This window comes from Cotesia glomerata, linkage group LG10, assembly GCF_020080835.1.
Source record: "Cotesia glomerata isolate CgM1 linkage group LG10, MPM_Cglom_v2.3, whole genome shotgun sequence".
NCBI lineage: Eukaryota > Metazoa > Arthropoda > Insecta > Hymenoptera > Braconidae > Cotesia > Cotesia glomerata.
The window spans coordinates 14,307,148-14,320,507 of NC_058167.1; the positions used below are offsets into that span (position 1 = coordinate 14,307,148).

Genomic DNA, 13,360 nt, shown 5'->3' on the forward strand with positions numbered 1-13,360 from the left:
GTTGCGCGGGTGTAAGACCAATGATCCTGATGATGCTGTGGTACTCTGGTCTCTGGTTGTTGCGGATCTGCAACCCAGGATCGCGTTTCAACTCCGGTGGCCTTAATCGTCTTGTGAAGAGAAGTAAACCTGAAGTGTCTACTCTCTATCTCTTTTACTCTCTTTTTTATTCTTAAGGAGTCCATCAGTCCTTCAGTCATTTTTAATAAATGTCTTACAGGAGAAATTATTATTAATTTTATTTCTTTATTGTATCAAGTTTTTGTTTCGATAAAATAAAATTGGGATAAAAAATTTGTTTAAAAAAAATTAATTATTAAATTGTTATTTTTAGTGTTAGAAATTTTGAAAAAAAATATAAATAAAAAAAAAATAATGGTTTGAAAAATTAAAATTACCAGTCGGGATTCGAACCTGGAAATTTTTAGTCAAAGAATTTTGACTACTACGCATTTAATAGGACTTTAATTAAAATAATGAACTTTTATTATTCAAAATTAGAGATTGAGATAATAATTAAAGTGAATAAATAAATAATTTAAAAAAAAAAACCGATACTAAATAAGCCGCAAGTAATAATGTTTTTATAATGAAAGCAGAGTAATAATAATAAAAGTAATAGTTTAAAAAAATAGCAACTATTCATCTCCATCTAAAGTTTCCTGAGGCGACTGACACCCGACACTAAAGCACGTGAAATAGCAATTGGTTGCGCAAATCGTCTCTTTTTATTAAATGATTACTTTTGAGAACTTTTTTCGTTTAGCTTTGTATTTATTCATCGCAAGACAAATTGTTTTATCTACAGTATGAAGCGTCGAGCAAACAGACCGAGCAAAAAGTTAAGATAGAGTTGTCAGAATCCCAGTGACGAAGGGAAATAAGAAATACATAATATAATACAAGAGTAAGGAGATAAGAGGAAATTAGATGAATAGAAAAATTTAGATTGATGGAAAATAGTTGTCAGATTTTTTACTCTTTTCTTATTATTATTATTATTCCAATGTAATTTATCTCTATCAACAAGCTTAGTTACAGCAGATGTCGCACTTTTTTTCCGGTTTTATTATGTTATAAAAATTACGTAAATTGCTTGGAATCTTTTTTTTATTCTAAAAATCATGTAATTTGTTTTTAAAATTACTCAAGTTTCTTTAACTCTTCGATCAATCATTTACAAGACCAGGAAATATTATTTATATTTATATTTATATTCCGTGGAATATTTGAGCACACAAACATACAAATTGATGCTGTTTAATATAGTGTATTATATGGAAAATAAAACTAATAGCTTAAAGACTATCGAAGGTTCAAAATCTGCATAGTCGTGAACCATTAAACGTGTCCGTTCTACTATTTTACGAGCTCTCATAAAACATTTCCGTTTTCCTTTTGAGCAGAATACCTTTTTTATGAATATACCAATAATAAATATATAATATATGTTATATTACATCATCCATAAGCATACACTGTATTTATAATTTTTTTTTACCGGTAGGTGGTAATACACTCGACTATATTACAGTCCTAAAAAGGTTGCGCAAGGTATTTTATGGAGCTACCTGGGGCCTAAAACAGGTGTACAACTTCTAAGATTTCTAAGTGGAAAATGATTTGTTAAAATGTGAATTGGGTTTATTGTTATTTATCATCATTTAAATTCAAATATACGCGGTCTTAAAATGTCTTATTTATTGTTCGATGTTGTAAATTAGTAAAAGATTTGTTAATGTTAATATATGCAATAAAAGGGTTATATTTTTATTATTATTGGGACGTTTAAAGCCCCAGAAATGAAACTTAAAAATGAAAACACTATCTCCGGTAGACATTTACGGCAGAAAAGTAACTCCCACTGTTTTTCAAGTCAACGATCTTAGGGTAGACGCGGAAGAAAGCCATGAAACCTTATCCTAAAATCTTTTTGTACTGAAAAAAGAATATTCCCTATTTTTACACTTTTTTTATCATCCTTTCTCGTTCCTTATCTTCGTCGCGATTTTACGATCCCAGGAGAGCCGTAAATTCAATTGTACTAATCCCGAGTGGACACCACGAGGATGTTATAAAAGGGATTGTGAAATAATGCTGGTGGGTTTAAAAAAACCACTTTAAAGGTTTTCAAAATAAAAAAGAAAAAGGCAATATAATATGAATTGTATCGTTATCGAATTTATGATACTTAATACATATCAAATTTATCGTATCGGTCGCTTCATTTCGAAGCAGTCAATGGAAAAATTGTAACCGCGTTATAAAAAAGACGGATGCTATTATGGATATTTTTTTTATATAAATTGAGAAGGCATAATGGCGCTTGAAACCACACACACTAAAAAAGCGAAAACGATTTGCATAAGAAGAAGTGAGCGAGAAAAAATTTAACTGAAATTTCAGGATCATTTTTTTTCTTTGGGTTGTTAAAATATTAAATTTTAAGAGTGAAAAATTATTTAAAGACAAGTTTGTGCTGAATTTTTTTGCACTGGCATGAAAGGACAATTTTATTCTGAAAAAGGACCACGATAATTTTGGAGTAAGTGATGAAGTTTAAATGAAGTTGTATGCATAGATATTTTTTTTTTTTCGAAAAGAACGGAAGAAGCAAATCATGAATTCTGTGAACTTTTTTCAGGAAAAAAATTTATGAAAAGGATGAAAATAAAATAAAGAAGTTGGAGCTGGGCGTGAAAGGTGAGAAACCGATCTGCATAAGAAATCGAGTTGAGAAAATACTTGTCCGTAAACTCAAGCTCCCTTGAGTTGTTTTTTTTATGCGTATTCTCTTTACAATATAATACATTAACACTTGAGGTAATTTTTAGCGTGATTTATGTTTTCACATGACTAAAGTACAGCTAAGAGAAATGTGAAAGGAGGTGCAGTGCGTAAAAATATATTTGGTATTGTAAAAACTAAACAAAAACCGCTTACAATAATTAACTGAGCTGTAGGTATGTATTATAATTTATAATTTATATTTGTACGACTCAATTTTTCATCTCGGTGTTTACTGTCATTTAAATTACACCCTATTAATATTAAATAACTCAATTGTCCGGTGAATAATTGCACCGGTGTCGGTGCATTATAAGTAATATTAAAATGTTTGAATTTACGGTAAAATTTTAACGATTTAATTAAACTCGATTAAACGATAATTCAGATTTAAGCGGAGTTGAAAAAAGTAACATGGAGGACGTTTGTTTTTTAGGCGCATCGCTGAGTAAATTCATCGATCTTGAAATGTAGTCACGGTTGTTCTCTTCATGCATTATTGAATTCGCAAATTTGTAGTGTGTCCCTTTACTTCTGAAAAGGCTACTGCGGGATCCTTTTTTGGCGGACGCTAAATTAAACGAAACCATTTTATTTGGATTTATGTATACAAAATATATTTTTGTATAAAGAATTTACCAGAACTTTTAAAAAGGACTGTCGGTTTCGGGGCTTGCATTTAAACGCTCCGCTTTGAATGATCTTTTTTGAATAAATTCGAGATTGTTTTAAGAGATAAGCGCTTCAAAGGATTGTATTGTAAAATATTTAAAATATATTCGTTTTTGTGCTGGAAAAAATCTTGAGAAAATTCTTGAATTCTTATAAAGTTTAAAAATTATTTGGTTCAATTTTTGATTTTAAATCAATGTTTTAGATAGAAAATAAAAATTTTAATAAAATTGAAGAATATTTTTATAAGAAATAAAATTTTCTATAAAAAAAAGTTCTGATATTTAATTTTGATTAAAAATTCCTTACAAAAAATGTTAATTTCTTTCTCAGAATCAAAATAATGAAGCGATTAAATAAAAAATCTAAAGCCAACTCCAAGTTCATGGTTAAACCACCCACATACTACATATTACACATTAATAGAGGGCTAGTAACGCTTAGTAACAGTTGATGACGTGATGGTAATGTAACCAAAGCCTTGGACTCGGACTTGGATTCAGAGAATGCAATATAACGTACGGAAAAAGACAATGGGATTTAACTTGAGATAAAAATTTTCTTTGTTTCCAGCTACGCCTCCATGTTCAATTTTCTTTATTCCTTTTTCATCCAACAATCGCCGTGAAATAAAGAAAGAATTAAATATTTTATTTAATTGTTTTCACAATTTTATTTTACTTATATCACGTGTTCAAATTTTGAACATACACTTGGAGAATATTTTCCAAGGAATTTTATAATAAATTCATTTCATTGAGTAATTGCGCGATTTACTTTAAAGAAGCCGCTCATTTAATATTTTTATCTCCATTTAATCTGTTATTAAACCCTTTAATAAATCCACACTGGTATATACATACAATGAGTACCGAGCTATTAATTATAAATACTAACGAACGCTCTGAAATCGAATCAATTTTTCATTCATTTTATTTTTCAAACTATGACCTTTATACTATTAATTTTTACTTTATTTTATTACTTTTGTAATTTTTTTCTCCAAAGAATTTAATGATTTATTGCTGGGTAATAACGGCAAATAAAAATGAATTATTTATGAATGTTTGACAAAAGATTTTAGATGCTAGTGTTATTCAAAAATAAAATACAGCTGTAAATTTTGGTGCATTTATAAGCTTGTTATTTTTGGTTTGGGTCAGTCGGAATTTTCCCCAGTTTCATAAAATACCAAATTTACCTTTACCTGAAAAAAAAAAAAAAAAAAAAAAAACGCTCTGAGGAATAGAATGAACTTGAATTTGAGCGAGCAGGTTCTTAAGATGGAGTTGTGCGCCCTTTGTGTACCAAACAACTTGCAATAATGCAGACTTGCGTGACTAATTCCTGGCCCAGGTAGTTTTAATTATTAACGTTGGCATTTCAGAGTTTTGTTATAAGAAAATTTTGAGAAAATTTTGCTTGGAATAACTGGAAATTCGAGTTCATTGACTTCAAAGTCATTATTGATAAAGATATTGTTAATAACTTTAATTACATCGTTACAATTAAGGTTTTATCTTACTGGCGAACAATCGATAGTTCTACGCAGTTTTTTTTATTTCATTTAGTGATAGTTATATTATTAGGTATATATAGAGCGGTCATTGAATTATAAGAGCTATAATTGATTTAAAGTTTAAATTTAAACTTGAACTCTATTGTACTTTATTAAAAATGTTTAAAACTGTGGCAGTATTCTTGGTAATATCACTTGCTGTTTTTGGTATAATGGTTGAATCTAGATTGAGGTTTAGCGAATATGAGTTGAGAGAAAAGGGATATGAATTCAGAAATATTATAAAAATTTTTATGAACAAGAATAATGAAGATATTTAACCTCCGCCATCGAGGATGGATGCCTTTGAGTTTTTGGAACAAATTAATGAATCTCATGCTAAGAATTTCATGGATCGGGAAGGTTGAGAAAACCTTGTCATACTTTAGAAGTTTTGGTAAATATATGAGAAATTTTAATACACGGAGAAAACAATTTTGCTATAGGAACTCTATAGTAGTTAGTTAGTTGTAAAAAGTTCCAATAGGTTAACGTATTCTTATAGTAACAATACCGTTTGGCTCCTGCAACTCTACATCGTTGAGCTCTGAGAGCTAAACGTTATTTACCTCTCACAACTCTACAGGATCGTTCTAAGACTATAACAAATTTTTGGAAGCTTAATAATTTTTTTTTACGATTTAGCATTGATAATTTAATAAATACATGTGGCAGAATGAATTTATATTGTCAACAATAATTGTATATGACAAATAAAAATAGTATTATAATAGAATTTATATTACAAATAAAAATTATTTGTAAAATAAAAATATGGTGGTCACAAAATTATATCAATAAATATTAGACATAAAATCACTACCGTATATACACAAGAAAAGATAAATAATGAAAACAAATTTTATTTTGTGTTAAATGGGGTCTTTTTAATGTATTCCGATAATATCACAATATATATTCAACTAATAAATTAAATTAACAGTCACTGCAAATGAACCTTGAAAAACCATAAATATAAAACTGTTCTAACGAAATTCAATTTGACAAAAAAAAACCTATTTTCTTAAATAAATAAATTGGAAACTTAATTGTCCTCATATATTTTTAATAATATGGATGAGTAACAAAATAATTCTGTTTGTCATTTTAGAAGATTATGAAATATGTCAGCTCCCAACTATACCGTTTGGCTCTGAGAACAATCCCGTAGAGCTCTAAGAGCTCAACAACATTGAGTTATCAGAACTAAATAACATTTTGTTACTGTAACTCTACAACGAACAGTAAACTGTGTATAGTTGTGGTAACTCTAGTTACGTTACCAGAACGAAATTTTTTTTTCCGTGTAATTATAATTAGAAAATGATATTTAGATTAATTGATCATTATAAATTTTTTTTTTCAGTTTCAATTTTAATTTTTCGACGTATTAATTTAAAAATTTTATTTAAAAGTGACTAATATTTTTAATAATCAAATGTAATAAAATTGTCAACTTTTTATTGGTACCAAAATAAAATAATTTTCTTCACTAAAAATTTTTTTCAAGCATCATTTTATTTCTCTTTTATTACTTCTACTCTACCAAATTTATTATCAAATACTAACTACATATATTCTAGTTTAAAATAAATCAATCTAATCAGATAAAAAAAACTGCATTGGATAATTAAAACCATAAAAAATGTTAGTCTTATAGAAACCAGTGAAGTAGCAACAATAAAATGACTAAAATTATTCCAATAATCGTCTTATTTAGTTATATATATTTAATTACTTCTACAATGGCTCGAACTCACCGAAGTTTGTCGGAAAAGCAGTTAAAAATATCAGCAGAGTTGTTCAGAGAATTTTTGCGAAATAACAATGAAAAACCGGATCCTAGAGTCGAGTTTCTTATCAACAAATCAGAAAAAGAGTTAGAAAGTTTCAATAATTTGAGCGAGTCTACGACGGAGTTTCCTGTACCAAAATATGAACCAAACGATATACCAATAAATTATTCATGCGATGGGTCGAGTGGTAAGTAAAAATATCCATCTAATAAATCTCTATTTAAAAAATATTAATCATTTTTTTTTGCAGAGTGCTATCCTGGTTTCCACTCGGACTATTATTCGCTAATTAATTATATTATCCACAATTAATTATTTTCTACTAAGTAATTTATATTATTAATAATTTTTCTGAATTAAAAACTATTGAACTTGAAAATATAAAGTTGTAAGTCTAAAATTGCTTTCTTGATAAGTAAGATATAAAAAAGCAATCAATATTTTTTTTTATTCAATGTAATCAAAGAGCCGAGGTTTTTATCATGCGCAATTATCATTAATTTGTTCTATTTATATTTAAAGATAAATTGTGAGTATTGAAAAAATTTTTACTCAATTTAATTGAAGAAATTTTCTTTAATTTAATTTATAGTAAATTGTAATAAAATATTTATTTTAAACATTAAAATTTTATTTATTTTAATTATAGTGTAACAAGCCCATAACCTGTTAAAATTATTAACCACACATTTATTTTTAAACAATTAAATTAATTGATCGTTTTTAGATATATACAAATAATTTTTTTCATAAATTCTTAATTAAATGTTTAATTCAATAATTGTGAAAAATAATTATCACACAACTGCAAACTGTGATTCTCTATTTCTTCATCTTCCTTTGACATTGCACCACAATTATAATTATTAAAAATTATTATTATTGACCGTAGATATGTATTCAATGAAGAAGTGCTTTAATTAATTGGCTTAATTAAGTAATTGAGGTAATTAATGTCTCGAATGTTTTAAACGGTACCGATGGTATAAAAAAGGGAGGAATGTCGGTGTGTTAAGGAGTAAAAATATAACATTTCGCGGTGAGTTCGCTAAGATTATATCGACACTCGGTACACGCCTGCCTGGACTTCTTTCTCCTGGTTAAGAGTTATCTAAAATCTGTATGTGCAGCTCTTGTCCCTTCATCTTCTCGCGTGTCCTTTTACCTTTTTTATATATATTCTTCTTCTTTATTTACCCTTACTCTTGCTCTTACTCATCTTACAACAAATAAAAAAACAAAATAACAAAATAAAATTTATCAGTCTACTTCTCGCATGTCATCTCCCATAAAAAACTAGAGCAAGATTTCTTGTCACGTCAGCTAAATTGGTTCAGATGCCGCCGATTGCGATAACTTTTCTCGAGGCTGCCAGCGTTAAGACACCAAAAAATTATTTTATTTACTTGCATTTATAATAAAACAAATCTAAATAGTAAAGAATCAGGTATGGTCTCAGTCTCAGTCTCAGTCACCGGACACCAAGTCACGTTCACTCAGGTTTAGTCGGTATTTCCTGCTCCGTCTCCATACCTTCAGTCAACTCTGATTACGTCAGGATTTTTATTTTCTTCTATCTAGTTTCACGCTGATAAAAATCGTACTACACTAAAAATATTGCCTTTTTTATTTGAATTACGTGACTTGAATTTGATTTTATTGTATAATAATAATAAATATAAAAATTATAAACTTGTTTTTCTTCACTAAAAAGTTCTACCGTTTTTTTTTTTTGTGTTATAAATATTACGCCGCGACAAATTTGCTGTTAAATTCATTTTTATTAAATAAAATAATTATAAGTTGACTAATTTTTGTGAAAAATCAATTTTTTTTTTAAATTATCACAAAAAAAAATTATAATAAATTTTTTTAAATTATTTTCACTAAAATTTAGCAATTGTAAATCACAAACTATATTTTATATCAGGGCCTGCACAATAAAACTATTTCAAGCGACTAATTCGCGTGATACGCGATCATCTTTCAGCCCAATAATCACTCGTAAATCGATAAATCAAAAAATATAAATAACCGATCGACAATAACTCTTGATTTCTTTAAAATTGTTATTATTATGGAGCTAAGGAGTTATCGCTTTCAGTGGACTCTTTGATTTGTCTTTCGAACCAGACCACGAGACAAAAGCGACCATTAATCCGGTAAGGATTCCCCGGGGCTAACGAGCACTTCTTTCTCTCACAACTCTATATATTATTTATTATTATTATTTTTTATTAATGTGTGTGAATCTTTCAATGCGATAAAATAAGAGCGTTACTTTTATAATTGGAGCGACTAAAAAAATTCAGGATAAAAAATTAGCGGATTTATTATTCAAAATTTCGAACCTTGAAAAATCTTTTTGAAGTTTTTTTTATATCAGAAATTTTATTAAAAATTTCTATTGTTAAGTTTCGATCCACTTTACTTTTTTAAGTGATAATATGTCTTATAATGAGGTTTAGAAGTATTAATAAATTGTAGACGAAGTTGAAGAAGCAAAAGTGGGGATTTTGTAAGCGAAAGAAGGAGAAGTGCATTGAGTTTGCGCGTTACAGTAAGTTACATAGCGATGCACCAGCGCGCTAAATGCAACTATCACATATATATGTATCGTGTGAAATACTTTTTCATTCATCTATCTCCCTGGTAGCTTTTACTTCGACTTCAACTTTAACTTTAACTTCAACTTCAGCGTTTTTTATCATTAATGTAAAGTTCAAGATTGTTACATCCTCGATTAATGAACGTTGTAACTCCTGCATGATTTCTTGATAAATTTTGGACTAGATACAAGAGAATAATGCATTACTTCTAATTTAATTGATAAACAGCAAAGAATTTTCTACTAAATAGCTTTAATTAGTTAATTATTTCATTTTTGGGTAATTTATATTTTTTAAGAATTTATGGAAGAAAAGAAAATAAAAATAAAATTGAAGTATTCGTCGGCGGAGTGAATTGTTAATGTAAAGAAATGAAAAAACCAAAAAAACTAGTAAAATATTGTGTGTCCGAAGTACAGGACAATGCATGGGCATGGGCATGGGTCGATTCCGATGCCGAATGAGTAATGCTGGGAGCAATCTACATCTTTGATAATAAATATCTCAAGACCTTCTATTCGCGCATCGCTCTTATGTATATGTATTTATTTATTTTGATTTTTTGTGGTTGTTTTTCATTAGGCTTTCATGTCTACCGATTCATGTCTGCTACACACATATATATCACCTACAACCTTTGATATTGTATACATATATGTATAATATGAACCTCACTCGGTATTAAGATATTTTGAATCTTCTCTGGGTATCAAATAACTTTTTTAACCTGATAGAATTAAATTAATGAAGACATTCGAGGTAATTTGATATTATTTAATAACAAGCTTACTTCGAAAAAAAAATATTTTATATTATTATTATTATTATTATTGATATTTTTTCAATTTTTAACAAAAATATTTCGATAATAATTATAATAATAATAGTAAAATTTTTATTAAAAAAATTATTATAAAAAAATTTTTGAATCTTTGCAAAAATATTATTTTAATTAAAATTTAAAAACTTTAAAAGTGGCGAAAGAAGGAAAACGGATAATGAAGCACAATCTCTTTATTCCTTGAAGCTCTTAGTATTATTATTTAGGCTGAAAAGAGCTAAGCAATGGATCCTTTCACGGGAAAGGAAATAAAAAGGAAGAGGCAAAGTTGGGAAGAAACGAATAGAAGGCCAAAAAATAAAGAAAAAAGTCTACTACAAACTACAATGCACAATATATACTATATATATATATAGACCTGTGTAGTAGTATAAAATATATATGGCAAGAAGTATCACGGGATAGAAAGCGAAAAAGCGGGTAAGGACCGAAATGGAGAACGGTGTGGAGGTAAGGACAAGATAAGCCTTTGTGCCGGACACGAAAAAGACCTCTCGTCTCATCTCAGGACTCAAGACTCAAAAGACAACGGATCCCGTCCAAAGACTCTTGTCTCATCTCACATTTCGCGAGCCACCGTCATATTTTACCTGGGAATCAGCTCCTCCACTTGTCAGGACTCGGCTCTAGATATTTCCCTTTTTTGCTCCTCATTTTTAGCTTCGATCAAAATATTAAGGCTTTTGACACAGCCGGTTATTTCGGTTAATTGAACAATAAATATTTACCAATTTTTTTTGACACTCAAGTTATTTTTTAAAAACTATTTACGTTGTCTTTAGTCAAATTTTTGGGATTGAATTTATAAATAATTCAATTATTGCAGATGTAATAAAATAAAAAAAAAAAAAATGGACTTGGAAAATTATGAAGTTATAAAAAATTAAAAAAATTTTTTTGAGTAAATTTAAATGAACAAAATTTGAAAATTATCTGATTTTAATTCTAAAAGATTAATTGATATATTTATTATTTTTTTCAGCTTGAATTTATAATAACTTAGAACAGAAAGTTTCTCAAATAAATCGTTCGATTCACTTCTTAAACAAATAAATTGAGTGCATTTAACGCACCATTTGCTTCGCCGCGGGACTCGGGGTTCAATTCGCGGTTTACAAAAATGAAAATACAAACTCTAAGACTATAAAACAGTAATTGGAAGACATTTATCTGAAAATCCCGATCGATAATATTATATTAAAGACAATTAAATTCACCGATGCGTTGTTGGAGATTGAAATTAAAAAATCTAAGAGCGGTGTGGGTTTTACTTTATCTGGTGGTTATCCCTGTTTCTGGTGGGCATTATCAGATCTCTCGGGTTGTCATCTTGGAAGAATATACCGGCGACACGAGGAGAAGGATACGCGCGTGCGAGACACGCTATCGTTCTTGGAACATCTCGCGCGATCCTCGCGACTTTTCACGCCAGAGTTTCCGGCGTATTTTTTATTTATTGCCGCAGGGTTTTATCTTTATGTTTATTTGGATTTTTATGTTCGCAAAGAAGAATTAAAATAAGGATAAGTGAAAAAAAAAAATTAAGTGGTAAGAATGATGATCAACTAACCTGGCATGCAGACACACCGAAATGTTCCGGGATCGTCGAGACAGGAACCGTCGTTTTGACAGGGATGAGACTCGCACTCGTTGACATTTGTTTCACATCTTGGTCCCGTGAATCCTTGGGTACAGTTGCAGGCAAAAGAACCCGGTGTATTCACGCAGATTCCATCGTGCTCGCAAGGAGAACCTGTAATTACAAAAAATAATAAATTTTTATCTCAATTATTTATTTTTTTCACTACTAAATATTTTTTTTATTAAAAAATTCTTTATTTTTTTCACTGAAAAATTTTTTTTTCTCCAAAATATTTTGTTAAATTGTTTTTTTCTAAAGAAATATTTTTTACGAATAAAATTTAATTAATTTTATTTTTTTTTCTGACTAAAAATATCTTACTATTTTTTTTTTAAATTTAATTTTATATTTTATTAAATCTTATTATATTATTATTTTTTTAATTTATTAAATATTATTATTTATTATATTAATATTAAATTTATTAAATATTATTTTTTTTTAAATCTAATTTTTTTAAAGAAAATTTTATTAGTTTAAAAAAAAATGTTGAATAATAACTTCAAGCCAAATTTCAAGCATTAACAAATCGTTTCTCGTTATTTATTGATCTATATAACTCGTTTTAAAAAATGAAATTGAAATTTATTTAAATAATGATTACATTATTGCCGTCAATAACATAATTTGATTTATTGAGCCCTAGATAAATCTCAAATAACATTATTTATGATTTATGATTAACAATAATAAAAAAATGATTATGCCAAACTCTTACATAATTCGAGGATAAAAATAATCTTGTACTAATTAAATAAATTTGTCTGGTTATCTCACAAAAGTGGGGCCATTATCACGTCAGCCATCTATCAATCACAGGTCGCGGATAGACGTTTGTTTTTATCAAGCAAAATAAAATTTATTAGCGGTTTAAAAAAAGAATAAAATCAATTAATATTTAAAAGATAATTCAATATCGCTCGGAGGCGATTGAGAAAAAGGAACGGCCAATTAAAAGGACTGGACGCATTTGTAGCCAATAAACGCAAGGAGTGATGCTCTTTGGAGCATGTATATGCATTTAGCAAATAAACAACCGAAGCTTCTTCTTCCCTTAGTTATCCACATAACACAATCCTCAATAAGCCGTACACACATTAAAACTCATCGGCTAGTATGTAGGTACTAAAGAATAAAGAATACGGACGCATTAATCATGCGGCGCGCGTCCATAAGCCTTTTAATTATCACTCGACTCAACTCTCCTTATGTTACATTGCTATTATATATAATACTCCCATAACAGAACATCGACTTTCCCATTCGATTCGATTCAATTACTCTTTCGTTAATGAAAAAACATTTTTAAAAATATTTATCCCTGCACCTTTGTGGGAAACTTGCTCTACGCTAGTTTCATTTTTTTTATATTATTATTTATTGTAAATTATAAATATTTAAGAATGATTGATTCAAAGTAAATGAACGCAAATTTTCTTGTACGCTTTGGGATTT

The 13,360-nt window shown here is 28.5% G+C and overlaps 1 protein-coding gene across 3 annotated transcripts in view; it reads right to left on the reverse strand.

Moving 5' to 3' along the window:
• Positions 1 to 13,360, reverse strand: part of LOC123272329 (neurogenic locus Notch protein) — a 145,594-nt gene that overhangs the window by 29,924 nt on the left and 102,310 nt on the right. For all 3 annotated transcript variants that reach the window (XM_044739010.1, XM_044739011.1, XM_044739012.1), the window contains one exon: positions 11,834 to 12,016. In XM_044739010.1, coding sequence (XP_044594945.1) covers positions 11,834 to 12,016 — 183 coding nt within the window. The remainder of the gene's footprint in view (positions 1 to 11,833; positions 12,017 to 13,360) is intronic.